At 37.9% G+C, this 20,656-nt stretch overlaps 1 protein-coding gene across 4 annotated transcripts in view; it reads left to right on the top strand.

The window, feature by feature from the left end:
* The window catches only part of DYRK4 (dual specificity tyrosine phosphorylation regulated kinase 4), a 72,540-nt gene that overhangs the window by 33,122 nt on the left and 18,762 nt on the right, over positions 1 to 20,656 (top strand). For all 4 annotated transcript variants that reach the window (XM_078155883.1, XM_078155884.1, XM_021001441.2 and 1 more), the window contains 6 exons: positions 2,581 to 2,707; positions 4,986 to 5,149; positions 7,962 to 8,098; positions 12,282 to 12,422; positions 15,707 to 15,845; positions 19,677 to 19,758. In XM_078155883.1, the coding sequence (XP_078012009.1) occupies positions 2,581 to 2,707; positions 4,986 to 5,149; positions 7,962 to 8,098; positions 12,282 to 12,422; positions 15,707 to 15,845; positions 19,677 to 19,758 (790 nt within the window). The remainder of the gene's footprint in view (positions 1 to 2,580; positions 2,708 to 4,985; positions 5,150 to 7,961; positions 8,099 to 12,281; positions 12,423 to 15,706; positions 15,846 to 19,676; positions 19,759 to 20,656) is intronic.

The raw sequence follows: 20,656 nt of genomic DNA, 5'->3' as shown, positions 1-20,656 counted from the left end.
TATGCAAAAGTTTGGAAGTAGAAGATAGATTGCTGAGTTGGGGGATAAGCTATCAGGCTGCTTTGGCTGGAAAGTGGAGTTCATGAAGCAGAGTAGTGTGCCATCACCCTGGAAAGGAAATCTGGACTTAAACTATGAAGTGCTTTAAATGCCAAGCTGAGGAGTTTATTTTTACAGCTCAGGAAACTGAGGCAAATGGAGTTATGTGACTTGTGGAGGGTCACACAGCTGGTAAGTGGCTGAGGCCAGATTTGAACTCAAGAAGATGAGTCTTTCTGACTCCAGGCCTGGTGCTCTGTGTGCTATGGTGCCACTTCGCTGCCCATGAAAGGTAATAGGGAGCCACTAAAGGTTTCTAAGCAGGGGAGTGGTGATGTGTTTTAGGAAGTGTTTTAGACTTGTGTTTTAGGAAGATTATTTTGGCAGTTTTGTGGTTGGTGGGTTGAAGAGGGAGAATCCTGAAATCAGGCATCTAATTAAAAGTCTGTTGTAATAGTTCAGTCAAAAGTTCTCATCCTTATCAGTGTATTCATTAAATATTTATTTATGGGGTCATAACCTCTAGGACTTGATGTGGATAAATTACTGATAAACATATGACCAAATGACTATAGTACATCAATATATAAGAAGACAATGAATCCTGAACAACAAATCCATGTCAGGGGAAAGAGTGCTTTGTTATGGAGAGTAAGTTATGGAAGTCTAGGATGGTACAGTCACTATGGGAATAGGTGTCACTGGACTGGGAGTTAGGGGGCCTGGGTTTTGGCCTAGCTTTGCCAAAAATAAGCTGTTTGAGCTTGGAAGAAATTACTTCCTCTCATTGGGTCTTCATTTCCTCATCTATAAAATGAGAAGATTGGGATTGATGATCTGTGAGATGCTTTCCAGCCTTAAAGCTCCATGATTCATCGTAAACCTAGAAATATGTTGGTGAGGCTTGCTGCTAATAGATTTGCATGGCAAAGACAGGGGTATGGAATAGGAGAGTGGGGAAGAATTATTTTTCTTCTTTACCTTAGCTTTCCTTCTGGGAGTGTCTATCCCTTAGCTATATAATTTTCTTTCCAGGCCTAGGTTCTCCACCCAGACAAGGGCCTAAAGGAATAGATTTCTGCTTAGGCTTGGAAGAATTTGTCTAGCTTTTGTTAGCTGGGTAAGGCATCAGTGAGCTGTGGGCTTTTCCTAGAGGTGAGTTGAGCAGTGTCTCTGAAGAATTAGGTCCAGAAGCTGGTTGTAGGAAACAATACTCTCTTCCAAGAGACCAGTGGAACTATTTTTTTTGTTTCTATTGGTCTGTTTATTAGGCTGAGACTATTTGTCCAGCAGTGTTTAGAGGGACTAAAGTAGCCATGTGTCCGGCAAGGATGCCACACCTGGGGAGAACAGACCTATAATAACATCACCAGAAAATGTGAATGGTCTTACAGCTTTGAAGACATGAAATACCCTCTGTATTTGACTATACTTGTTCTTTGTGTGTCTGTAACACAGGAGCCAGTGCAGTTTTTGAACTCTGGTCTCTAACAGGTTCACTCTTGATCTGGGCAGCCAGAAGGACAGGAAGATAGCTTTGGAGGGGTTATATAATAATTTATTCTTCTTAATGGATTCCTGATAATGGGGAACACCAACTCCTATAGGATCCCCTAATCACCCTTTTTGTGGGGGCAGGAGAGAATATAGGAGCATAACTCCTAGAGATTCCCCTAAGCCTTGATGGGGCAGTGCCCTATGCAGAACCTACTCATCCCACTGATGGTATGGGTATTAATGGGAGAATGTGCCCTAGATTCATCAGGGAATGTTTTTATTGGGCCTTTCCCCCCCAATACATAATACTGTTAAATGCCTTTGTTTTGAACTTTTTGTGTACTCTAACTAAAGAAAAAGTAAACACATTGTTGAGGGCTACTGATGGCTTTAAATAGTCAAATACACAAAATACCTTAAGTGCATGCCCTGGTGCTATCAGTAGATACATTTTTTTAGGTAGTATATTTTCCTTAATGATATTTTGATTATTGCAGAATTTGGAGCTGGAAGGGAAACCATCCTTAGACATTTAGAAACCATCTAGTTCAATCTTAAAGATTTTTTTTTTCATGTAAAGAAAGCAAGGCCTGAAAAACATAAGTGATTTGCCTAAGGTCACATGGATAGTTAAGTAGCAGGTGGTAGGCTCAAATATGTTTTCTGTCCTTCAGTTTGGCATTTTTTCACTCCATCATATTGCCTTTCATATAATATTTAGCTGGCTTTCCCCTGAGAGGGAGGAGGAGAGCTGATCTATATTCATTCTACTTGTTGACAAGCTAAAATTTCCCTGGGGTTAAAATTTTACTCCAAGTCATCCACAATAATATTAATAAAAGTTAAATGTATTTTTCTCCTTTATCAATCATTTTTGTTAAAAGGCAGTGAACAGTAAAATTAGTCCAAGGCCAGAAAAGAGAAAGGAAAGGATTCTAGGTAACATGAATGTTGGTTGAATATAAGGAGGGGAGTCTGTCTAGACGTGGGCCCTGAGGGGAAGACTGGGTGATCCTTTAAAGCAGCTCTTGTCTCTCTGACCAGAATAACCAATGCTATAGCCAGATGCCACCCTCTGAGCTCAAGACTTCATCCAGCCTCAGCATCCAAAGTCAAACCTTCAAGTCCGAGGACGGCATGACACCCCACAAGTTGCCTCTGACAGCATCAGGTAGAGCCTCTCAGGAGGTTTTGTGTGTGTGTGTGTGTGTGTGTGTGTGTGTGTGTGTGTGTGTGTGGTGTGGGGGTGGGAAGGAAAGGAAGGGTAAAGTTTTAAGAAGCATTATATTTGGGATGGCCAACAAGGAATCCATCAGTGGTTAAGCCTTGAGTGGGACTTGGTCAACTGTCACCATGTCAAGCTGTGTTTCTAGGAGTCATTTCTACTACCTGACACTTCCCTCCCTCTTAATGTCAGTTTATCACTTGTAGGCACCAATACTCAGTGTCACAAGTGGCTCCAGTATTTTGTGGGGCATTCTCTTTTTCCAGTAGGGATCTCTTTGTTTTTTAGGTACCCTTTGAAGGTATATATGTTACAATGGGGAGAAAAAACATCACTGGATTTGTAGTCATATGACTTGTCTCCTCTACTTATCAGCTGTGTTATTGTGGGCAATCTGCTTACCTTCTCTGATCCTCAGTTTTCTCTCTGTACTGTCTGATTTATAGGGTTATGAAGAAAATGTAAATTGCTATATAAATATGTGGTATTGCTATTTATAATATGTGTGGTTAGGACCTGAAAATTTGAACTCAGGTCACTGTTTATAGATTGCTGGACAAATACCTGGTTTGTCTTCCCAGCTGGTATACCTTGCATGAAGGTAGTCTTGTTTCCATGAATTTCTTGAACCACAGAATCACAAGTTTATTCTTTATTCCTAGTTTTATAGGGTGGTTGTAAGGATGAAATGAGATAAAGAACATGGAGCTCTTTATTACCATAAGACATTGTGTAAATGTAAGCTATTATTACATGAGAGAGGAAGACCTGGATTCACGTCCTGATATACAACACTATACATACATAGCTACATATACTAGCAATATATGTGACTCTCATGTAGGTGGCACAATGGTTAGAGTGTTGGACTTGGGCTTAGGATGACCAGACTTCAAAAAATCTTCTCTCAGACATTGACTACCTATGTGTCCATGGGCACTTAAGTCACTTATGGTTTGTTTTTTTTTAGGCCTCAGTTTCCTCATCTGTAAAATGAGGATAATAATTACACCTACTGCATAAAGTACTTTGGATACTTTAAAGCATCATATAAATGCTAATTATTATAATCTTAATTATTTAACCCCCAGGTAATGTCTCTAAGACTATATATTGATGAATGTGTTCTGATCTGCGTTGGTAGAGGGAATTTCCTCTTCCGTAATTCCCAATACTAATGAAATCGCAAGTCCCTTCTCTACTGCCCATCTTATCAGATGGTTGTAAGGGTCAAAAAGATAAATAACAAACAACTCTTTATTATAATAAGACATTGTATAAATTTAAGCTATTATTACATGTAATTACAAGTCAGAGAGAGATGGGTTCAAATCCTGCTGACATATACTACTTTTATGACCCCCAGACAAGTCATTTTAACATCTAATTACTCTCTGGTAATTTTCTAAAACTAACTTGCTGAGCATCTTCTGATCTGCACTGCTAGAGAGAATTTTTTCTCCCTCAGGACTTCCCTATACTGATGAAATCACAAATCTAGTCCAAAATTAAAAAAAACAAAATTATATGTGAGCGTGAATGACTCTCAGTTCCAAGTAAGTAAATGAAACTATACTTCTAAGACCTAGTCTAGTAAATCTGGACAGTTACTTTCTCCACTTTGCATCATGCTTACTAGGTCCCAGCTTTCCATTTCAGGTAGGGAATGTAAAGTAGTACCTTAAAGTAATATGTAAGTGCTAGCTATCATTATTATTATTATTAATTATTTTTATTGTTAAATGGCAGATTTTTAAAATCAAGTTCACTGACTCCAAATCTAACACTTTCCATTAAAATATGCTGCCTCATTTACTATTATATTTGTTATTAAGTGACCTAGCTCGTAAGTGATCTTCTGACTACCTGGTTCTATGACTCTGCGATGTTGGTATATAGGATGAAATGGAAAGAGTATAATGGAAGAAATAAAACAGTAAGGAGATTGTTACCACATAGGTATGAATAAAATGGTAGAAGATCATGATTCATATGAACAAAATTCTTAAGCTGAATATGAGATGATATTGAGAGCTACATATGAGATGATAATGAGGCAGGAAGAATTTTCAAAAGCAGGATTTGCCTTGGGGGTTTTGTGATATATTTGGAGCATATTAAGAATTTATTCTACTTTAACCAGGACTCACTTGATGGTTACTTTGGTGGGAACATTCCTTGGAGTCAACCACAAAGTTAATTCTTGTCCTTGTTTCTTACATAGAAGCCCTAAAATATTTTAAGAACCAACTGTCTGTGTATGAGCGAAATGAAGTTCTGGGTTATACAGAGCTCTGGTTTCTAGGGCTTGAGGCCCAGAAGTTAGAGGTGCTTCCTGAAAAACACAGCAAGACAAGCTTTGATGATGAACACGGCTCCTATATAAAGGTGAATATGTAAATTATTATGCTGAATGCATTTTATTTCTTGTAGCTGAGTATTTGGGGTAACAGCACTGAAGTTCTTCCAGAAATATGGGTCAAATTCTTGTGAAACACAGTAAATCCATTCAAAAAAATCAACACAATTCAACCAATATTTATCTGTGGTGTGTGGTATGCAGACCATTGCGCTAGGTACTGAGGGAGATAAAAGATTTAGCAAAGACATATTCCTTGCTCTTTTAGAGTTTTGAGTCTGGTAGCAGGATAAGACACAAATTACTATAATTCAAAGATCTATCTTTTTTGATGGTTTGGCTACTCTGTCCACTGACATGGACGTGGCTTGGCAGCTGGTCTTTGAGAATTGCTGTGGCTATAAAATTTATCACCTTGGAAACAACCTGATGACAAGGCTCTAGGAACTTAACCAAAGTTGGTCCTCAGATGACAGACATTCAACTTGGCAATAGGCCAATACTAGAAGCCTTTCTGTAATCTGTCAGTGGTACTGAGAACCTAGTATGTCCTTTGAAACCCTAAAGTTACTTCTAAGATCTGATGAGGCACTCAGAACATTTAATGGATTAAAATACACACGAATAAGTACACAAGAGAAGCATGAAAGGAAATATTATGTTATAGCTTTAGGGATCCACAATCCCGATCCAAGCTTTGCCAAGATTTCTAAATGCCCCGGACAAAACACCTTCCCTCTCGACCAGGAGTTCTTAAAAATTTTGAATGTACTATGAGCCCCTTTGGTATTTTGGTGAAACCTATAGACTCTTTCTCAAAAATGTTTTTAAGTGCATAAAGTAAAATATAAAAATATGCCAGATTACAAAAGAAACTAATTATATTGTAATATAATTATAAATATACAGAGTGTCCCAAAAGTCTTTGTGCATTTAAGCTTTTAAAGCTCTCTCAAGACTTTTAAGACACCCTGAATGTTGATACATTGATGCTTGTTTATATATAATATTGTTAATTAAATTTAAATATACATATCCATTATATGATATAATATAATCATATATTATGTCATAGTATGTGTTATATACATTATATGACATATACAATATATAAATATTATTTATTACATTTTAAGCTTGTTTATATAGACACACGAATATAAATAGATATACCCACATATAAACATATATCTATGCAAGTACATAGATAGATAAGAAACAATTTATGGACTCCAGGTTAAGAATCACTGCTTTATCATTCGTGTCTCATCCAGGCCTATGTTTTCTTGCTTAAGCAACCAGACTAATGATGGTTATGCCTTCTTCACTGGGGACATGTCCTTAGTTCCAAGAGGAACTATGGATCCAAGATCAGTATTTCATTGTGGATTAGCTGGGGTGCCATGCTGATATTTTCTTTGGTAACTGACCCTTTTTCAGATCTTTACTTTTGAGGAGATAGCAACAGCTCCCTAAGGTACTCATAATTGCATATCTCTGTGTATATCCCCATGTCAAGACATGTATAATATGTACTCAAATGCATCAAATGTATATCTTCTTACACATATACATCTCTACACTACACATCTTCCAACACATGGGAACATAAATAATTAGATAGTTCCTTCATTCATACAAGCCTACATGCATACAATATTACATGTATACTCCTAGACATATTTCCTTAAATGTACAAGGACCTATAACACTCGTATGCAAGCATTCCACAAACCTTTTAAACACAATCACATTCATAGGAGAAGGGATCATGGAATCATAAAATATTAGAGCTGGGAGAGGCCTTAGGAATCCTCTGATCCTCATTTTTACAGACGAAGAAACAAGCCCAGAGTAGGTTAAGTCAAGTGACTTACTTTACTGAATACAGATCTGATGATTTTATATTCCACACCCCACAGTGGTTTTGACCAAACACTGGCCACTGGTTGAGTTTATACCAAATAAAATGTTTGTCTCTGTATCTTGGAAGATCCCTCTGACCTGATGTATGACAGTGGTCCATGTCTCTTTGTCCAATTCCATTTTCAGATCAAATCTGATCAAGGCAGAGATGAGGAGGGAGATTCTTGAGGTAAAGATGAGGCAAAACATAAGCATGTCTAATTGGTGGAGAAGCATTAGAAAGAGTCAAGACTTCTCCCATGCCAGTAGCTATTATTTCTACCCCTACCTCCTCATTGCTCCTCCAGTTTTTTCCACAGTAGACTACCTGGTCCTCTTGACAACATTGTAGCATAGAATTCTGGTTCTAGAAGGGATATCCTCTAATCTAGCCATTCATTTTACAGGTAAAGAAAATCAGACCCAGAGAAATAAAATGATTCACACAGGCTGTTGTTAGTGGCAGAACCAGGACTAGAGCACAAACCTCTGATAGTCAGAACAGCAGGATTTTTCCTGGCCTCTGCATACTCAGAACTTGATAATTCCATGTTAGGATAGAAAATTTACCTTGTAGCCTGTGGGAGAATCCATACCTTTTAGGCTTTTATAAAGAGATAGCAGTAGTAATCAACACCAAGAAACTGTTCAGGAGCCTAGATATCACCTTGTGTCCTTTGTGGAGTAGTCCCACTTTTTCTGCCACTAGTGAAGTCGAGGTAACAAGGCTGCTTAGCTTTGCTCATTAACCTAAGAAGCAGGATGATCTCTTTGGGTGCCTCTCTGGTCCTGGAGAAGAATAATATGATAGGTGCTCACAGCAGAGCTTAGTGTTTTACTTACCAGTTCCACAGAACAGCGGGCTGAGTGAGACTTTCTCTGGGGAAGCTTGTCACTCTTGATCCTTTACCCTTAACCATGGTATGGCTTCAACAGGTCCTGCATGATCACATTGCCTATCGCTACGAAGTCCTGGAGATGATTGGCAAAGGATCCTTTGGACAGGTGGCCAAGTGTTTGGATCATAAAAAGAATGAGTTGGTGGCACTGAAAATCATCAGGAACAAGAAGAGGTACTGCCCTCTAGACCGTCCTAACCACAGAGACATGACCTTCTCGTTTGGGGCACCTCTCTTGATTATCTTCTTCCTTTTCTCTCCTTCCCTCTTTTTTCTTTTTTCTTCTCTGTCCTTTTCCTTTTTCTTTCTTTTATCCACCAGTCCCCTTGCACTCTCTCCTAAGTTCTCCTCTTCCTCCTTCTACCACCCTGCTTTCTCCTTTCCTTCATTTTACACTTTGTCTCTCTCTCAAAGGAATGCTTAAAATGATTTTCTTTTATTGAATGTCCATTTTTAAAAATTGGTGATTAGATTCAGTTTTGCAGAGTATATCATTTTAGGTTGTATCTTGAACTCCTTTGCTTTTGGGACTATAATATTCCATTCTATTCTATGGATTTTAGTTGGTGAAGAATAGTTTTGTGTTATTCTCATTTTCTTTCCTTTATATTTGAAGTTCTTCCTCCCCGTCACTTACAGATTTTTTTTTTTGTAATTGAAATTCTTACCTCTAGCCTCTGTGTATTTTGGAATTAGGAATATATTGGGCTTTTTTTCTGGAGGCAATATGTGGATCCTTATAACTGTTGTTTTATTTTCTATATTCAGAAGTTTGGGGCAGTTTATTTGTATTATTTCATTTATTCATCATTATTTCATTATCATGTATCATGATGTTCAGGTTTTTTGACTTGTCATGTTTTTCTAGGTCTGTGATCTTTCTAGGTCTGTGATCATATCTTGTGTTTGAAAACAGTGTGTTTTGCTTATATTAAGATAATTTTTTTTTACTGTTATTGCTTTTTGCTTCTCTTCTTTTTTCATCTTTTAGTTAGTTCTCTGTGCTAAGTCAACGTCTATTGCTTTTTGCACAATGTCTGTTGCTTTTTTGAGTGGGTGTTCGAGGTAGAGTTTTTGCTAGGGATCACTGGAGAGGAAAAAAGCATACTCCCCTTCTCTTATTCTTTCCCCTTCTCTCCAACCTCTGTACTCGCCTGGTGGTTGAACAAAGTTAAGTTCTGATGTCTGTTGCTACAGGATCCTGGGGGAAGAGTAGGGATGGGATTCTTGGTAGGGGTTGCAGCTAGAGGGAAGTCTGAGTAAGTGCTAAAGCACAAAACTATGGGTCAGTTTTTATGCCCTGTTAAAATATGGAGGTTGGTGGAGGAGGACATGGAGGAATTAAATTAATGAGTTAAGAATCAGCATTTCCCACTGTTAATTCATAAGACTGCTAACTTTGTTGAACTTCTTGCTTTCTTGTCCATTGGAACTAGCTGTAGTTGCTCCACCTTTGGCATATCCTTTCTGGAGGGTATTTTTTTTTCTGAGAGTTAGTGGGTACTAGAGAAAATACCTAGTCCTCCATCTTGTCAGTGATGTGACTTGGAGGTTATTTTTTATTACTCTTTATTATTAATGTTATTACTCTATATTATTCATTTTTATTACTCTCTTCCTGACCCTTTCCTTTCTTCCCTTCTTTTTTTCTTTCTTCTTCCCCATCTCTAGCCTTCTCTCATTTCTCTACTCTCTTTACAATTCTTTTAAATTTTTTCTCCCCTTGTTTCAATGGGGCATTATCTAGTTCTCTTTCTGTCTTGTTTTTCTCCCTCTGACTCATTCCCTAGTTCCTATATCTCATTCTGTTTTCCTTTTTTTCCCTCCCCCCATTTCCTTTTCCCACTGTGCTAAAAACTCTACAAAAAGAACCATGTACACACAGATCTTTTCTTTTAGTAATTTATATTAGAATATAGACTAACTTGTATGAGATCTCAAGACAGTAGATTCAGAATGCGAAACCAATACACGTAGTTTGTCTTATCTTCCCAATATTTAGTATGGTAGCACTTAATAAGTATTTATTAAATTGAATTACACTTTTATTCTTAAACCTATAAATAATATAAATGCTTCTCATGTGATTTCTACAACAATTTATTAAGTGCCTGTTATTTTCAAGGTATTGAAGATATAACTCAATACCTACTGTCAAGGAATTTATAATCTAATTAGTGAGAAAGACATGACAAACAATTGAGTTTGAAACAAGGGAGATTGAGATTAAGTGTAAAGGAGAAATCCAGGCAAAGTGCTATAAGAAACCTGAAGCAGGAAAGATCACTTTCACCCAAAGAATTAGGAGAGGCTTCATGGAAGAGGTGGCACCTGAAATATTCTTTGAAGGAAAAGACTTCCAAGAATGGAGATTGGAGATTGGGTGGGTGAGTAGCATGTCCATTGTAGGGATGGATCATAGGGAGCCAAAAGAAAACTTGGAGATCATCTGGTCTAACCTTATTTTAAAGAAAAGAAAACAAAGCCCAATAACTTGTATGAAGTTACATAGGCAGCGTATGGTAAAGCTAGAATTTGGACCCAGGCCCTATGACTCTAGATCAAAAGTTGTTTCCACTGTACCAGAAGGAAGATGGTAGCCTATTTTGTCTGGAATAGTATAGTACATGTAAAGGAGGATCGTGTAAGAAGGATGGAAATAATAGTTGGACTCAGATTATGAAAGTTTTTGAATGCCGGATTCTATAGGGAGATTATATGTCAGTAGGGAGATTTTTGATAATCAAGCTTAGAATGGCATCTTAAGAAATAATCATGGTCAGAATGGCATATTAGGAAAGTTTTCCTGGGCATCAGTATGAAGAATGGATTAGAAAGAGGAGAGAGTGTAGGCAGGGAGATGAGTTAGGAAGCTGTTTAAAACATGGCAAGCAAGAGGTGATGGAAGTATGAATTCAGGATGGTAACAGGTGGAATGTAAAGTAAAAGATGGATGGAAGTGAAAGAAATTTTAGAGGTAGAATTGACTTGATAAAATTGACTGGATGTGGAGGGTAAAAAACCCTGTGGTTCTGCTAGCCTAGATGACCTAGCCTAGTGATCATATTAACAGAAACAGAAGGGGCAGGGATAAATTTAGGAGATAATATGAGGAGATGAATTTTAGATGCAGTGAGTGTGATGTCTTGGTAGCATTTCCAGATGATGATGTTTAAAATGCAGTTGGAAATTTGCATTTGGAGTACTAGGGACACATGTGTGTGTGTGTGTGTGTGTGTGTGTACATATATATATATGTGTGTGTGTGTGTGTGTGTGTGTGTGTGTGTGTGTGTGTGTGTGTGTGTATATATATATGTGTATATATATATATATATATATATATATATATATATATATATATAGAGAGAGAGAGAGAGAGAGAGAGAGAGAGAGAGAGAGAGAGAGAGTGTCTCTCAAGGATCAGCATACTTATTTAAGAGTCAAGAGGAAGATGAGTATCTAGTTAGGAAGAATCAAAAAATAATAAATGGGTAATTAGGAAAAGAGAATGAGACTGAACTGTCATGGAAGCTAAAAGGGCAGAAAGTTTCAAGAAGAAAGGTGTCAAAAATGTCAAATGTTCTAGAGAGGCCAAAATGGATAAGAATTGAAAAAAGTTCCACTAGATTTTTTTTTCATAAGGAAGTCATTATAATGACAGTAGAAACTGGAGAAATTAGAATTATGGTGTGTTAGAGTTAAGAGGGACCTTAGAATTATCTAGTCTAACCACTCATTTTTCTTTTTTACAGATAAGGAAATCAAGGCCCAGAAAGGGCAAATGACTTGTCCAAGGTTATACAACAAGTTCGCCATAGAGCCAGGGTTAGAACTCATTACACCTGACTCTCAGTCCAGTGTTCTTTCCAGTAGTGGTAGAACTCACATTCTAAGGTGAGGTGAGGGGCAAAGAAATGCCATTGACCCTCTTCCATTCAAACTGGGAAGACTATGAGAAGGAGATAGGATTTCAAGAACTCTTTGAAAGTGGGGAGAGAGAGAGAAGCTGGCAGGCTGGCAATAAAAAAAATCATTCTAGGTATAAGGTTGAAGATGTATTTGGGAAGAAAATGAGCAGATGTTGGGTCATTCAGGCAGGGCTACCTGAGATGCATAGGGAGTTGTCTGGGAGAAAGAAGCAGATTGGGGGTTGAGAGCAGGTAAAGGAACTCTCGTGAAGGACTTTGAAGGGCACGCTGCCACCACTTTCTCACATCCCAAGGGATTAGAGTTGTGATTGGTGGGAAGGGACTGAGGAACACTTTTAGGTTAGGTTTGGTAGATATTGTGAAGCCTGCTTTTCTAACATGACTCAAAACTCATTTTTCCCATCTTCCTTTTTCCCTATACCTCAGATTTCACCATCAAGCTCTTGTGGAGCTGAAGATCCTAGAAGTCCTGAGAAAGAAGGATAAAGACAATACATACAATGTGGTACACATGAAAGACTTTTTCTACTTCCGGAATCACCTCTGCATCACCTTTGAACTTTTGGGGTAAATTGTCTTTTCTGTTTTCTTCTTTCTTAGTTGAAGATGGGCTTAACCTTTCGTAGGTGGGATTTAAGTTAGAGCTCTATAAGGCCTTCTGGACTCTCTGGGTTATATTAAATTATCTCTCTTTGATCTCTTTTCAAGGTAATTTTTTTGATACACAACTTCCTTAACTTTCCTTCTATTTTTTTAATCTTTTAACTCACTTTAAATATTTCTTGTTGTCTCATGGAGTCATTAACTTCTGTATGGTTCATTCTAATTTTCAGGGAGTCTGTTTCTTAGGTAAGATTTTGTACCTCCGGTATTAGGCTGTTAATTTTCTTTTTAAGTCTCTTCTCCATAGCTATGGTTTCTTTTACAGTTATTTACTCTAGCACTCTCATTTCATTGAAAATATTACTCTCTAAACTATTTCTAATTTAAAAAAACTCTTGCTTCATTTCTTATTGGAAATTCTAATTGATCTTGTGGTGAACTATATCTTTCTTTGAGGCTTTGCTTGTAGGAGTTTTGGAATTATACTTTTCTGTGTTTGTGCCTTGGGTGTCCCTGGCATAATAGCTCTTTATTTATTTATTTTTTTTGTCTACTCATTCTTTCAGCCTTCCTGGATTGGAATTTTGTGCTAGGACCTGGATCTGCACACTTCTAGTAGGACTGCCATGACCTTGTTTGGTCCTGGTCTATCTTCTCTAGTGTCCTGCTGTCTTCCTCCAGGGATTATGTGCTATATTTTTCAAGGATCACAAGGGCAGCTCAAGCCAGAGAACTGCACACTTTTACCAGACTCTGAGTGGTCTGATCAAGGGCATGGTGTGATAGCAATCATATAGCAAGATGATAGCCTTCCTACAATTTCCAGATTCCAGATCTTGATTTGGTTCTTGATAATGCAACTGTAGACTTGCTTTTGAGTGGAGGTCAAGTAGAGAATTGTTGGCCCCTGACACCATCAGATAGCATGAAGGTTCTGTAGATTCGGAGCCACAAGCACCACTTGCTTATGCCTGTTCTTGGCTTGGGACTTGAGTCTGTGACACCCCTTTCTGGGTTAGAGAGATAGTGTTGAGACCCTGTTCTGATCCCCAGGCTGAGTCTGAGATATCCTCTCCCAAGTCAAAGCAACAGTGCTGTAGTCCTATTCTGCTCCTGGGGCTGAATTTGTAGTCCCCTCTCTGGGTCAGAGAGATAGTTTTGAGGTCCTGCTGCTGAAACTGAGTTCTTTTCTGAAAGGTCAGAGTGACAGTGCTGTGGCCCTTTTCTTCACCTAGGCATTCAGTTCAGAACTCCTCTCTCTGGGTTAGAGGTGCAGCACTATGGCCCAAAGGCTTAGTCTGAGGCACTGATTCCCTCTCTGTGATCAGAGTGATAGCACTACAGACCTGTTCTGCTCCTGGGGTCTGAATCTGTGATTCTAACCCACCCCATTCCACAGTTTTTGTCCTAGTCACTTGCCTAAGGAGCAAATTGTGATCTCAGGCTGCATAGATGATCCACTGTATTTTTCCTTAGATTTCTTGATCACTCTATTTGGCCTAGTACCTTTCTTAGATCTTTGTTAGAGTACTAATGGTGTTTGGTCACCATGCAAATACTAAGATCAGGGAGAAGAGAATCTTCTGTTGAACTTTTATCTAGTCAATTTTAGTTCAGTATGAAGCAGAATTTTTTATGCTGTCCAACAGTGGAAATAGAATAACTAGAAATATAATAATAATATAATATGTGATATAATAATAATTGGATGGAAATAATATAATACCTGGAAATACTCAAGCAGAGTCTAGAGACCAGTGCTCATGTTATAAATAGGAATCAGGCTATTGTGGTGGTGAGTTGAGATGACTTCTGAGGTCTCTCTACCTCTTGGCATCTATGACCCTCTGCTTTCAAGTTGCTCAGAAAGAGAAAGTTAGGAAAACTCTGAGGGGGTTATTGAAGAGAGTGAATCTATATTGTGACACTTTCCTCTTTCAAAATCAGCAGGTATAATTCCAGATTTCTCTCCAAAGTGTCTCAATTTTTCCACATCCCCTCTAACATTTTTTGCTTTCCCCTTCAATCATTTTAGCCAGTTTGGTGGGTATAAAGTTGTCTTAATTTGCATTTTTGTAATCAATAAGGATTTAGAGCCTTTTGTCATATGACTGTAAATTGTCTTGATTTCTTCATCAGAAAACTGACTATTCATATCCTTTGACCGTTTATCAATTGAGGAATGACTCATTTCTTATAGATTTAACACAGTTCTTTATACATTTTAGATATGAGACCTTTATCTGATAAACTGTCTATGAATTTCTTCCCCCCAGTTTTCTGCTTTCCTTCTGATCTTGGCTACATTTGTTTTATTTGTACGAAACCTTTTTAGTTTAATGTAATCAAAATTATCCATGTTACACCTAACTTTTCTCTATCTCTTGTTTATTCATAAATTGTTCCCCTATCGATGTCTGGTAAGTAATATGTTCCACGTTCTTCTAATTTCCTTGTAACATCTCTCTTTATATCTATTTTATTCTCTTTATTTTCTTGAGCTTCCAGTCAGAGACAACACTTCTGGCTAAACCCTTCAGTGTTAGATCTATGAGTTCTTTATTGGGAGAGCCCTGTGAGCAACATAGCTTTAGTTCTGACACATTGCCTGCCCAAGAAACATGCCCCTTTCTTTGTGGCAACTCTTTTGACTTGTCTTCCACTTTCTCAGCTCCATGTAGCTTCCCACAGCACCCCTTTCTTATCTCCATTCTTCTTCTAGTCCCATCAAGAGCTGAGTTCCTCTGTGACTGTCCCTCTTGGACTTAGTGAACTGATTTTTTTTTTTAATTTTTATTTTTTTTACAGGTGTCTAGACTATTTTATTTTTAAAATTAATTTATTTTTAGTTTTCAACATTCACTTCCATAAACTTTTGAGTTTTAAATTTTCTCCCTCTCCCCAAGATGACGTACAATCTGACATAGGCTCTCCGTACCGTGATCTAATCTTCAAGGGATTAATTTGCACCATATGAAGAAGTTAGCTGTCGTAACTATCTCCTTCACAATTGTTTTACCACCTCCTTGTCTGCCCCCTTTTTTGTGATTATATCCTGGTTTTTAAAGGACCACTCTGTTACATTTAAAAAGAAAATCACAAAAAATAACTCTTTGGGGATATAATCGGATATAATTAGAAATTAAGGTAAAATGAAAACAAATGATATTACTAAAATTTTAAAAATCCAATAGATTCCCCCCTGTACTTTCCTCATTTAAATTGGTCTTTCTCCCTCTCTCCCCCAGGATCAATTTGTATGAGTTGTTGAAGAATAATAGTTTTCAGGGTTTCAGCTTGTCTGTGATTCGACGCTTTACACTCTCGGTTCTAAAGTGTTTGCAAATGCTGTATGTAGAGAAAATCATTCACTGTGATCTCAAACCAGTGAGTATTTCTTCTGCACATACCCTTCCTTCCTTTTTCTGACCATTCTTCTCCAATTGTTGGCAGACACCTGACTTTGTAACTGTGCTGGCAATCAAGGCTGGAACCCAACCCCTGGTTTTCTTTTCTTTGAATATTTTTCTTAACATATTTTATTTTTATGTGACAAAACTACCCAAATCCTCAAACTTCCTATGAAATATACTGCACCAAAAGAGTTAAGTAAAACTGCCAAATGGTGTGTTTTTAACCATGCTAAATGTTATTTTCCACTAATGGATGGACATGTGCATGTGGGTGAACAGTGAAGGAGAATATATTGTTCCATTTTCTCTAGCTTACTGATCACAGAAAGAAGGGGTAAATGCTTAAACTTTAATAATTGAGGACCAGCATTTCCCATTGTCTTTGTTCTATTGTTGCTTTTTGTCAGTATTAACTTAAAATACATTTCTGTATGTAATATAATATATATACATACATACACATACACATACACACATATACATATTTAGCTTTGTTCTCTTCACTCTGAATTGCTTCATACAAGTTTTCCCAATTTCCTTGAAATCATCTTCATCTTCATTGGTCTTTATGGCACAATAGTATTTCAGTACATTTATATTCCTTTAGCTACTCCCAAAATATCAGGCATGAATTAGTTCATGCAAACAATGCTGTTCTGAACTTTTTGTTCACATGGATCTTTTCTTGCAATCACTGATCTCCTTGGGATATAAACTTGTTCGTTAGATCTCTGAGTCAGAGGGTATGAAAACTTTAGCACCTTTTCTTGCATGACTACAAATTGTCTTTCAGAGTGTCAACTATATTTCCAGGCCAACTGTAGTTCCAATTAGTCTCAGCTAAGACTTTCAGAGCTGGTATTAGGGAAAGAAGTCAACGGGCAGCTAGGTACTGCAGTGGATAGAGTATAGGTCATGGGGTCAGGAAGACTCCTCTTTATGAGTTCAAATCTGGCCTCAGACACTTACTAGCTGTGTGACCCTGGGCAAGTCACTTAACTCTATCTGCCTCAGTTCCCTCATTTGTAAAATTAGCTAGAGAAGGAAATGGCAAACTACTCTAGTATCTTTGCCTACTAACCCCCAAATGGGGTCATGAAGAGTTGGATGTGTCAGAAAAACAACTGAACAGATACTATGACAGATAGGAACAGAGACCAACTAGGGTCTTTTGGGGGGACAACAAGAATCTTAGGAGATTATTCTGTATCTTGATATATGTAATATGGTTTCAGAGAAAGAGGAGTTGGACTCTTAGCTGTTTTTATTTTGTCTATGGGACAGGAGCAGCCCATGGAAAAATTACCAGGAGATCTGGCTATACCAGAATAAATGAGTAAAATTTAAAGTAAAAAAGAATGATTCTTTAAGGAAAGCATTTTGCAAACCTTGGAGCACCATATAAAATATGAACTTTAATTATTAATCAGATAGTCTTATTCTTTTCAATTGAATATACATCATAAAGCAATAATTATTTGTAAGGTTCTGCAGATGCCAAGACAAAAATTCAACAGTCCTTGTTCTCAAGGAGCTTACATTCAAATTTGAATACACACATGTATATCTATACATAGATAAATAAAATGTAAGTTAATTTGAGGAGGGAGAGAGCACAAAATGTAAAGAAAAAGAATAACAACAAAATAATCATGATTGAATGCTGGAAAATGATAGTGACCTAACTTGATTTTCAAGAAGAAATATGAGAATACGTCTCTCTACCTTCTTTGCAGAGGTGGAGGACTACAATTAAGGAACTTGCACATAATGTCAGACTTGCCTGATTTATTCATCTGATTTTGCTAAGCCTTTTTTTTTCTTTTTAAAATGTTTTGTTATAAGAGATGATTGTCTGGAAGGAGGGAAGAGAAAGATATATTGAGAAATGTAGATAATATAAAATTTAAAAACAATGCTAATATTTTATAAACCAATGGAAAGCCTCATGGAGGAAGTGCTACCTGAGCCAATCCCTGGGGGAAAATAAAAATTCTGAAAGGAAGAGACGGGGAAGGTATGTTTTGCAGGCATGGGACTATGCGTTCAGTCAGGAGATGGCAAGTACAGGAAATGACAAATAATAGTCCAGTCTGTATGGAATGTAGAGAGTACATGAGAATGATTCATGTGAAACAAGGTTAGGAAGATAGCGTGAATAGCTTGGAACCCAATCAAGTCTTGGACTTGGAGTCAGGAAGACTTGAGTTTGAATGCATCCTCAGACCTTTATTTTCTGTGTGACCTTAAGGTAAGTCATTTAACATCACAGGTTCCTTGTCTATAGAATGGTGATAATAGAAATATTAATTTTGAGGGTTGTAGTATCCAATGAGATAGCCTCTTTAAAGTGCTTTGCAAATCTCAAAATCCTATATAAATACTAGTTATCAAGTCAGACTGAAGAGTTTGTATTATTCAAGAGGCAATAGGAAAACACTGACAATTCTTGAGCAGTGAAGTGATGTGGCAAAATGTGTGCCTTAGGAAGATTCTTTTGACAACTATGTGGAGAATAGATTGGCAAGTGGAAGGCTGGAGGTAGGGAGCCAATTAGGAACTTATTATAATAGTTCAGATGAGATGTGGTGAGGGCTTGAACTAGTGTTTTCATAGCATGAGTGGATAGAGCTGGATGGCAGAGATCCTGTTGAATAATAGGATTTGGCAACTGATTGGATTTGAGTTAGGGAGAGGGAAGATTCAAGGATAACTTCAAGGGATTACCAGCTTGTATAGTTTAGAGATTGGGACTTCTCAGCCATATCTCAGCTCCTACCAATAAATCCCTTCACTTCCACTAGGAAGAGTACTAGATCCTGCCTCCCCTGCCCAGGATTCTCTTTATCTTTCCCTCCCTCAGCAGCTTAGATATAGCATTTACTTTCCCCAAAACCTATTGTTGGTTTTCCTATAGTCTATTGTAAAGGAAAGCCAACATTCATTCCAATTATTGACCTTTGTCACCCTCTACTGTCACACTTATAAAATGGCTAAGTGGGAGAAAATTAGGAATTTGAAAATTCTGAGACCTAAGGAGATTATTTTGTAAATCCCGTTTATTTTGTAATAGGAGGAATAAAGAACTTGTCCAAGGTCACATAGGTGGCAAAGGTAGAATTCTAATGCAGTCTTATGACTCCAGCTCCATTAATTCTTCTATTATACTACGTTGCATGAATTCTTACACACACACACACACACACACACACACACACACACACACACACTGCACACAGGGTTTCTATGTGCATTCAGAAGTAACAGGACACACACACACAAAACACAGTTAAGTAACAACATAAGTTACTGGGCTGTTGTTCAGTCTTTTCAGTTATGTCTGACTCTGTGACCCCATGTGGGGTTTTCTTGGCAAAGATACTAGAGTAGTTTGCCATTTCCTTTTCCAGCTCATTTTACAGATGAAGAAACTGAGGCATACAGGGTTAAGTGACTTGTCCAGGGTCATGTAGCTAGTAAGTGTCTGAGGCTGGATTTGAACTCAGGAAGATGAGTCTTCCTGACTTCAGGGCCTGTACTCTATCCACTCTGCCACATAGTTGTCCTAAACTGGTGGGTACTAAGGACCAAATAAATGGTCTAGACAGTGAAGGCAATAGGTGTTCAGACAACGAAGAGTTCATTGTGGTCTGTAGCAGCCATGGAAGGCCTGTTGGAAAAGATGAATTTGAGAGCCATTCTGAGAGATGGATAGGATTTGATTATGTGGAAAATAAGACAGAAGGTTTTCCTAATGAGGAGAATATTACTGAAATGTTGCATGTATCTTTCATTTCCTCTCTAGGAGAACATTGTTCTATACCAAAGGGGTCATGTATCAGTTAAAGTTATTGACTTTGGGTCAAGTTGCTATGAACATCAAAGAGGTGAGATTCTTTATTAGTTTCCTCATTGAGATTCCTTCATTTTCTTTCTCTCACTGAAATGTTTCTTTCCTTGACCTGTGTCTAATCACATATCTATGTAAGCCATCAGCTCTGTAGTATTTCTTTTCATCCTAATAGCTCCCAGTCAAAACCTGTCCTGACCTATGATGGTAGGGTGCCTTCCTGGGAGACACAGAGTGTTTGGAGAGAGGTTGGAAAGCAGCAGGGAAAATCACAGAAGGTTTTGGGTGAAAAGGAGACCATCTATGAGGAAATGTAAACAGATGGGAGAATGATTGAGCCTGGAGAAGAGAGACATAGGGGTGAGGTGAGAGGGCAGAATGAAACTGATAATTCTACAATCTTTCTATCTCCAGGCTATGGTTTGGAGATAATGATTTACTACTAAAGAACTGTCATTCATTCAACAAACACTGATAACAATAAAATAACTCAATTTTATATTATCCTTCAGATTGGCCATATAGCCATTGGTGAGCTTGGGGGTCCACAGGAAGGAAAACATACTGGACACACACAGTTAGCAGGATGGATTTATTGCAAAATTATACAGTGTAATTCAGGCATTCAGTACCTCATTTAGAGAGATGGTAGAGCAAGTCCTGGTTAGTAGCCCTCTTAGCAGAATTACTAAAGGGCCTCTGCATCCTGCCCAGTATGCTGGACTCTATATAGTCAAGTGAAATGGAGATATTTAGCAGGATATAGCTCTCTCACTTTTGAATGACCTGCCCTTTTCTCAGTCTGGAGGATATACCAGCAATGTCCTCATGACTGTCCTGTCTACCAGGACAGCTTTTTTTTAAGGTGCTTAAGAGTAAGATGGGGCAGTTAGGTGGCGCAGTGTATAGAGCACTGTCCCTGCAGTCAGGAGGAC

The sequence above is a fragment of the Phascolarctos cinereus genome, unplaced genomic scaffold (assembly GCF_003287225.1).
Source record: "Phascolarctos cinereus isolate Bilbo 61053 unplaced genomic scaffold, phaCin_HiC Scaffold_1;HRSCAF=81, whole genome shotgun sequence".
Lineage (NCBI taxonomy): Eukaryota > Metazoa > Chordata > Mammalia > Diprotodontia > Phascolarctidae > Phascolarctos > Phascolarctos cinereus.
The sequence above is the reverse complement of the archived record's forward strand: the minus strand, read 5'-3'. Positions and strand labels throughout refer to the sequence as shown.